The sequence below is a fragment of the Odontomachus brunneus genome, unplaced genomic scaffold (assembly GCF_010583005.1).
Source record: "Odontomachus brunneus isolate Ranch 3 - 2012 unplaced genomic scaffold, Obru_v1 Obru_scaffold_049, whole genome shotgun sequence".
NCBI classification, from domain to species: Eukaryota; Metazoa; Arthropoda; class Insecta; order Hymenoptera; family Formicidae; genus Odontomachus; species Odontomachus brunneus.
Genome location: NW_022639499.1, coordinates 799,709 through 809,495, shown reverse-complemented (window position 1 = coordinate 809,495; position 9,787 = coordinate 799,709). Strand labels below are relative to the sequence as shown.

General features: G+C 35.8%; 1 protein-coding gene across 2 annotated transcripts in view; it reads left to right on the top strand.

Moving 5' to 3' along the window:
* Positions 1-9,787, top strand: part of LOC116845056 (LIM/homeobox protein Awh-like) — a 34,738-nt gene that overhangs the window by 15,197 nt on the left and 9,754 nt on the right. For both annotated transcript variants that reach the window (XM_032817323.1, XM_032817322.1), the window contains exon 2: positions 5,171-5,460. In XM_032817323.1, coding sequence (XP_032673214.1) covers positions 5,171-5,460 — 290 coding nt within the window. The remainder of the gene's footprint in view (positions 1-5,170; positions 5,461-9,787) is intronic.

The window sequence follows — 9,787 nt, the reverse complement described above, 5'->3', positions numbered from 1 at the left end:
TATATGTATATACAGGGTGGGGCAAAAGTATCGGACCGGTGAAATATCTCGAAAAATATAAGTTTTACAAAAAACTGTTTCAGATCTTAAAAAGATCTATTGTATTTACTGATTTTAACAGATTGATCTTGGGTGGCGTTGCCAGGGTCAAAAATCAGTTGTTTTCACAGCTACTCGCAATCAGTTGTTTTCACGGCTACTCACAATCAGTTGTTTTCACGGCTACTCACAATCAGTTGTTTTCACAGCTACTCAAAATCAGTTGTTTTCACAGCTACTCACAATCAGTTGTTTTCACCCAAGATCAATCTGCTAAAATCAGTAAATACAATAGATCTTTTTAAGATCTGAAACAGTTTTTGTAAAACTTATATTTTTCGAGATATTTCACCGGTCCGATACTTTTGCCCCACCCTGTATATATATATATACATATATATTGCGGAACTAAATATTTATTACATATATATATATATGTAAAAATCGATTTTTATTTATTTCGTGAATAAATATCAATGTATCACTTATAACATACGTCTTACTACTGCGGATGACCATATTTCATTACTTTGACCTTTTATATCTTGGGAAATATTGACTTTTGGGACTTGGTGCAATGATAACTTTTTATCAACATGGCGAAAACTATAACATAGTGAAATTTCAGCCAATTTGACCGAAAACCATTTTCCATAGGTTTTGTGCGAAGTCCTTTATTATAAAAATATTATTCCTAACTATAATCTTTTTACTATGCCATTATAGTTCCAAGTGTAATACATTTTCCCTCAGTGTAGGGCTAAATAAATTCTCTCTCTCTCTCTCTCTCGTTCACTCTCTCTCTTTCTTTCTCTTCTTCTCTATCTCTCGGGACGTTCGCTTCCTCGATTTACCGAAAGCTCTCGTATCTAGTTGCGGAGTCGCGATCCGGGTAAGCGATCCGGTAGGCAGCTGGTCAAGCGCAAAGGCACCCCACCGTGAGCGAACGTAACCGCGGCAATCGGGGCACAGCCAACGGCAGGCAACAACACCACGATCTCTCCCCGCGTGGACGAACGATACGCGGTCGTTCCTTTTCAATATGGTGACACGCGTGTCCATGTCGGTGTTGTGTCGTGTCGTCGAGGAGGTGCTGGTACACGCACCGCGTGTAAACGCGTGTTCTCGCCTCGGCACCTCTCACGCCGCTTGTATGCGCGATCATCCGAGCCGTGTATCCGTCACACAAGCACACATACACACACGCGCGCGCATATGCACACCTCGCAACGCATTCCCCCGAATCAGGGGTGCCACAAGGGAGGGAACGGCTCGTCGACGGGAAGTATAATGGCCGTGCGAGTAACCAGTCGCAGCCGAATCTCCCGGTCATTATGTTACCGGTCTCGTTACGGTAAACCTCTCGGATGTTAACGTCGCGTCGCAGACCCCCGCCGTCATTGGCGAAATGAGCCGCGAACGAGGGAGACTCGCACCCTCCCCGGCAAAGCGGCCTTCGAAACGACGCTTTCGATTTTTCGATGTTGTCGTTAACACCTGTGCACTGTGAGAGAAAAATGGCTGATCTTAGTAAAATTATAGTTATTTCTAATGCTAAGCATATATTTTTTTAGTTATTCTAACATGAGAATGATGGTGGTAACATGTAAGGTTATTATCGTTAACATTACAGTAGAATTTAATTAAAGAAGAAGTTTTCTTGATCATAATCTATAGTAATTATTTTTCTGTGTGATTATAGTTACAAATATCAAACAGTTCTTTCTCAGTGAACTCTGTTACATCTTTCAAGAGAATTGTTTGTTTGTTTATGGATCGAAGTTGATAGTTTATTAACGAAACTCTACTTGGAAAGTCGAGTGATTTTCAAGCTGAAGTAGGATGATTTTTCACTCGTATACAAAGTGTTCCAGCTCGATCTCACCATCTCTCGGGCGTAGATTGGATTGAGGTGAACACAAAAGTTCCATACAGTTTTGCGATATTCGCAATAACTATCGAGATATTAAAGAATATTTGTAAATGATGACGCTCGGTATGGTGGATGAGCTTATTTTTATGTAATTCTTTTAGTGTTCTTATGAGATTCCTAAAATGCAGTAAAAACCGCTCATGTATCTATTCATATTCAGTTCGGTTCAAAAGATTTGTCAAATAAAATGAAAAATCAAATTAATTTCATAGGATTAATCATTCTTATACTAAGAGAAATTACTCGATGAAAAATTAAAAAACAGATATTTCCGATCAAAATATTAATGAATTTGTATATCCGATCAGGAAACATCCGTTGAGAAATATCGATTCAATTTCTTGATCTGTTTATCTGATAAAATCTGCCATTATGATCGGAAGTATCCGATTAAATTTAATCGGATACGCTGATGGGATATAAAAATTGGTCATAATTTGATCGAAAATATTCGTCTGTTAATTTTTTATGGAATAATTTCTTTCAGTGTATGAATAACATGTAATCAATATCGACTATTCCTTTACACGGAAAAAAATAATTTGCTGTAGCAGCATACTAATTTGCTACATATGGACAGTTAAATATAATTCGCTGTGTTAGCTACTTTTTCTTTGCTACAGGAATCTATTTTCTTGCTGTGATAACAAGAAAATCTGCTCCTATAGCAAGAAATGTGGCTAACGTAGCAAATTTGCTATAGATGGACAAGTAAACATAATTTACTGCTTTAGTTTCTACTTTTTTCTAATATTTTTAGTATTTACTTTTTTACTTTTTAATATTTACTTTTTTTAGTATTTACTTTTTTGTTGCAGGAGCAATTTTCTTGTTATGATAACAAGAAAATCTGCTCCTATAGCAAGAAAAGTAGCTAACGTAGCAAATTTGCTACAGATGGACAACTAAACATAATTTACTGCTTTAGTTTTTACTTTTTTTAGTATTTTTAATATTTACTTTTTTACTTTTTAGTATTTACTTTTTTTTAGTGTTTTTAGTATTTAGCAGATTTTCTTGTTATCATAGCAAGGAAATTGGTTGCTGCAACAAAGAAAAAGTGGCTAATAATGTTTAGTTGTCCATATGTAGTAGATCTTTTTTTCCGTGTACGAGGAGAAAAATAATTTTGCTTTTTTAGCAAAATTGTCGTTGCTACTGCATATTCGTAGTGACGTCAAAAAAATTTAGTTGATGTAACTAATTTTATAAATTATTCGTTATCAGAGCAGAAGTAGTTTCGTTGTTAGGATAGAATAAATTTGTTGAATGTATTTATCCTAAGAATCACGTTAATGTGCTATTGATGCAAAATAATGTATCTTTAACAAATTTATTTGCTATCGGAGCAAAACTGCAACTGCTTATATAAATCCATCATGATTCTTATATGCAAAATAATTTGTAGATTCAGCAAATTATATGCAGCAAATAGTGATTAGTACTCTTAGCAAATCTCTTTGCTGTCCATACAATAATGAAAAGATTTTGCCAGACCAGCAGGAAATTTGCTGCACCAGCAAATTATTTTTCTCCGTGTATATGCAAAAAAATGATTTAGTAATATCAGCTAAATCGCGATAGCTGATTCAAACTTAGTCAAACGGCTAATCGTTTAGCTGTCGCTAAGAATTGGCTATGACAGCTAAGATGCATTCGCTATGAAATACACATATAGGTGACATTAAAAATGTACATTATTTCAAGAAAATAGCAGTTATTCCTAAATTTCTTATCGTACGTATATATTAAAGAAGTTTGCCGTATAGCTACAATCATTTGTTACAGTCATTTATTTCTAGCAGCTAATATTTCTCGCTGTAGCGCCTAAGTTTAACAAATTTAGGCGAATAAATTTAGCTTCGATAGTATCGACATTAGCTGTCCCTATTTCAGTGGCATATCTTATCTGCCACAGCTATTTTTTAGCTAGCGGAAGCTAGTTCTTTTTTTGCGTGTAGGCACGCAACGAAGACTGATTGCCTTTCAGCTTCCCACGAGAATTTAATAGGAAAATAACCGAGATGCTTCGTGCCAATCCAATATACTACTGTGTCCAAAAAGTAAAACCAATTAAAAATTTTTTTTTTAAATCTTTATTTATTATTCCAAATCTATTTCGTCGCCTTCAAAGTAATCCCCCTCAGACACAATACACTTATGCCAACGTCTTTTCCAATCCTCGAAACAGTTATTAAAGTCGATTTCCGGAATGGCTTTCAAAGTTTTCTTCGATTCAGCTTGTATCTCTTCAATCGAGTCAAAACGGTGTCCCCGGAGCGGTCTTTTGAGTTTAGGGAATAGCCAGAAGTCACACGGTGCTAAATCAGGTGAATATGGTGGTTGTGGAACGATATGGGTCGAATTTTTAGCGAAATGGTCTCGAAGAACTAATGCAGTGTGAGATGGTGGGTTTATATCTATCACTGCAGTGTGGGTTTATATGCATCACGTAATACGGTTTCCAACCGTAGGGTTGGAAAAAACGTTGGCATAAGTGCATTGTGTCTGAGGGGGATTACTTTGAAGGCGACGAAATAGATTTACACTGAGAGAAAAATGTATGATATTTGGAACTATAATGGCATAGTAAAAAGATTATAGTTAGGAATATAATTTTTATAGTAAATATTACCATAATATTTGCAATATTTACAATATAAGCATAGTATAACTGACCCGTGTAAAATTTTTACCAAGAATTATATAATTATTTGAAATAAAAAATATAGTAAGGTAGCAAATATTGAATGGTAAGAGAAATTAACTATTTTATATAGTCAATACAATTGGAATATTTGGCAAATATACATGTACATGTAACTATATTCCCAAAAGGTGCTTTACCATATATATAGAGTAATAAGATGGTGACTATAAATCTGTGTTCATTCTACTATATCTTCATGTTTAGATGAACTATAAATATATGTTTGAGGCCAAAACGAACTATAAAATATAGTGAGATTATAGTTATTCCAACTATTTTTTTCTCTCTTCTTTTTTCTCTAGTGAGATTATAGTTATTCCAACTATTTTTTTCTTCTCTTCTGGAATAATAAATAAAGATTAAAAAAAAAAATTTTAAATTGGTCTTACTTTTTGGACACAGTAGTATCTGTCTATCTATCGATCCACCTAACGATCCACCGTGTATCTCCGTTTACGAATATCTGGAACTGTTGTTTGTTTACGCAGACGGAAGTCGAGGACACGAGCGGCGACGGAGCGTGCGACGGCGCCGGCGGTCCCAATCTCGCCTGTCCCGAAAGCACCAGCGGCCTGGTCGTCGGCCCGGAAACGTCACCCAGTGTAATGGAGTGCGGTGGTTGCGGAGAGCGCGTACGCGAGCGAATCGTGCTGTGCGTGGGCGGACGTACGTGGCACTCCAGGTGCCTGAGGTGTTGCGCCTGTGCCAGGCCGTTGCACGATCAGCACTCCTGCTTCCTGAAAGGCATGCGGCTCTACTGCAGGCACGATTACGTCCTGTAAGTCGACTATCGATTGACACTTTTGTACAAAATAACGCCCGCCTTACTCCGCGACGATCTCTTCGAGCGAGATCGATAAGTCGCGCGCGACAACAGAACAAGACACGGAGAGAACACGTCATTGTCTCTTCTTATATAAATTCCTTCCAGTGTCGTTATGTTTTTTTAGTGGGGCGCGAATGGACTGTCAGTAAGATTCATTTTGCTAAAGAACGTGGTGAATTTCGCTGAGGATATAAATCTTTTAATAGTACGTTTTTTTCCTACACTGAGAAAAAATGTTTGGTACTTGTAACTATAATCACATATAGAGAAATGATTACTGTAAATTATGGTAAAGGAAACTATTTGTTAAATTAAATTCTATTATAATATATTATTATAATTAAATTCTACCATGATAGCCTTGTCTGCACATTACTACTATCATTTTTGTGTTAGAATAATACAAAAGATATAGTTAGGATAAAAAATAGCTATAATTTTAGTTGGATCAACCATTGTTTTCTCTCAGTGTAAAATATAAGCAGCGCGTATACGATGAGAGAATAGTCAGTTATAACCGACTGTCGATCTGTGTCTCGATCACAAAGTTCTGCAGTAATTTTCACTATAAAATTCTCTCTGTGGAGAAAAAGGGGAGAAAGCGGGGGAGACCGGGAGAAAGAGAGAAGAGACAGTGAGAGACAGAGAGAGTGTGAGATGGAGGCGGAGGAAGGAGGGGAGGAAGAGGAGGGAGCAGAGCAGAAAGAAAATACAGTCTTTTCTTTTTGTTCGCATTATCGAATGAATAAGTAGAATATTTTTGTTGCGCGCGATGCGCATCGATAGCGATGTAAGACGTACGGTCGTAGAGATCAAAGTCGAAGGAACCCGCGGTGACTCGTCGAATGTACGGAAGGCTCCAAGCGAAGTCTGCCCAATGTGTTTATCCAACTGTCAATCAGTTACCTCAGTCACCTGGGTTTTACGCCAACCAAACCTGAATCAGGCGTCGTGATATCCGATCGCTACACGACGCTACGCGTCTGGCGATAGCGAGCATCACAGAAGGTGTGATGTTCTAGACTCTTACATATTATTGCAATTGCGACGCAGGTATATTCCGGCGAGTTGCTGGCGAGAAAGTGCACAGACTTCCCGTAAGGATGTGTAAGTCTTCTTGCAGATACGCTGAGAGAAGTTATCCGATAGAAAATTAACGAACGGATATTTCCGATCAAAATACCGATGAACTTTTATATCCGACCGGGATATTCGATTAAATTTAATCGAATATCTCCGATCGTAACGGCACTTCATCAGATAAGCCGATCAAAACATTATAAATCGATATTTCTCTCATTGTATACAACAATTCATCCGGAATTTGGCCAGAAATATCCTTTTGTTGATTTCTTATCGAATAATTTCTCTCAGTGTATTTCTTTCTCTCTCTTGGATTTTGTCGTTGTCGCAACACTGGACAGAATATATTCCAGGTGAGAAAGAAGAGAAATTGATACGGTTGTTATTAATTAGAATATTAATCTAATTAGAGTTTTGGACTAATAAATTCCCGAGAAAGTCGATCAAAATACCGATCAACTTTTATATCTGGTCAGGATATCCGATTAAATTTAATCGAATATCTCCGATCGTAACGGCACTTCATCAGATAAGCCGATCAAAACATTATAAATCGATATTTCTCTCATTGTATACAACAATTCATCCGGAATTTGGCCAGAAATATCCTTTTGTTGATTTCTTATCGAATAATTTCTCTCAGTGTATTTCTTTCTCTCTCTTGGATTTTGTCGTTGTCGCAACACTGGACAGAATATATTCCAGGTGAGAAAGAAGAGAAATTGATACGGTTGTTATTAATTAGAATATTAATCTAATTAGAGTTTTGGACTAATAAATTCCCGAGAAAGTCGATCAAAATACCGATCAACTTTTATATCTGGTCAGGATATCCGATTAAATTTAATCGAATATCTCCGATCGTAACGGCACTTCATCAGATAAGCCGATCAAAACATTATAAATCGATATTTCTCTCATTGTATACAACAATTCATCCGGAATTTGGCCAGAAATATCCTTTTGTTGATTTCTTATCGAATAATTTCTCTCAGTGTATTTCTTTCTCTCTCTTGGATTTTGTCGTTGTCGCAACACTGGACAGAATATATTCCAGGTGAGAAAGAAGAGAAATTGATACGGTTGTTATTAATTAGAATATTAATCTAATTAGAGTTTTGGACTAATAAATTCCCGAGAAAGTCGATCAAAATACCGATCAACTTTTATATCTGGTCAGGATATCCGATTAAATTTAATCGAATATCTCCGATCGTAACGGCACTTCATTAGATAAGCCGATCAAAAAATTATAAACCGATATTTCTCTCATCGGATACAACAATTCATCGATATTTGGATCAGAAATATTCTTTTATTTATTTTTTATTAAATATATATATATATATATATATATATATATATATATATATATAAATATCTCTCAGTGTACTTCTTTCTCTCTCTTGGATTTTGTCGTTGTCGCAACACCGAACAGAATATATTCCAGGTGAGAAAGAAGAGAAATTGATACGGTTGTTATTAATTAGAATATTAATCTAATCACAGTTTTAATTAATTAACTAGAATATTAATCTAATCACATTAATAAATTCCCGAAAAGGTCGATGCAGTTATGAGGATTAGCATGAGAACTCGATCAAGTTATCAACTCGTTATATTATTATTCTCTAGAGATTATTGGACTAGTTATCGGTTCTCTAGAGATATTATTGGACCAGTTATCGGTTCGTTACAATCTTGTATGTGTGTTCTGCCTGAGTCGCAAATCGCGGTCTTATCTCATTTAGTTTGCTCAATTAAGGGGAAATTCTGGCTTAGATGCCCAAAAAAGGGAGCCTTTGCTAACTTTTCTTAAAGAAATGATTACAAATATTAATTTATGTATAGGGTATGGACTAAACTATTTATCATTGTTTTAAGACAGAATTATTAAAACAAATTAAAATTCCGCCCAGTTCTTTTTGTGCTGAACGCCGTCGGACACTTTTAACTGACTGATAACTCGTACAATAATTTGAAACAAATGGGACGAAAAAATTTAAAAACCGCATTAGATTAGCTGGAGGATGAACGTAAATCCTTTGGAAAATTTCTAAAATTAGTTTTTCCGGAGCACTACATAAACAAGAAAGAAAGAGGGAAAAAGAGAACTTGTTTTAAAGTGCCGTCATGTTGTGAAATTTCGATTTTCTGCATATGATAAAGGTTCCTGCAGCAAATTTAATATTTAGGATAATTTAAAATTATCCTAAATTATCCTATTTCCTTCAGATATTGCGTGAATCGTAACGTTGTCCGCCAGTTAGAGATATTCGACGACACCACACGAAAAACTTGAATGGAATTTAAATTTTTCATACTTTATACTTTCTAAATTTAAATTAAATTTATATTATATTAATTAAAATTAAATTTATATTTATTAAATAATTTTCTTATGAAAACAATAATACTATCCTATTAAATTTTAGTAAAATTTAATTAAGTTTTCTCATTAAAACAACAATGAATAACATGATCAAAATTCTATGTTAATATTTTTAACCATTTTTTAATTGTCTGAAGAAGATATCATTATAATAATCATGAAAATAATCATTGTATAAATATCATGAAAATAACTATATTTCTTACAAGGCTATTATGATATTTAAAGTCATAACATTGTTGAAATTCTTTGTTAAAAGAACTTTAAAGTTGTTTCTAACAAAATTATATATTGTTGCCTATATATGAAACAATAATTGCTAACTTCAGTATATTAGTTTTGAGCGGGTACTAGTTTTTTTCTGTGTATGAAAATCTATTTTTTCTCGTCTATCTGAAGCAGAACCTCCTCTTAAACAAGACACTTATTATCGTTAGCTGCAAGCGCCGAGTTACTTTTTAATGTCGGTTGGACGCACTCGGGAACAGTGTGCGGGAGGTCCGAAGGAATCCGCCGCGTAATTTTTTTGATTCGTGCTTTCTGCCTGGTAATGCTGCCATACGATGACCCGGTCGTCGGCGGGATCCATGACCCGCGGGGACCCGTACACCAGTCGACAATCGCCGACATCGAGCCCTAAGAAGGAGAGAAAGAGAGAACCGGAACCGTCTTGTCTCTCCTCTCTCGTGAGTCTCGCGCAAGTGGACGGACGAAGCGTAAAAAGGGCGAAAAATAAGACCGACATTTGCAGGGGCTGAGTATCGAATGTAACATTGCTTCCGTCTCTCTCTCTCTCTCTCTCTC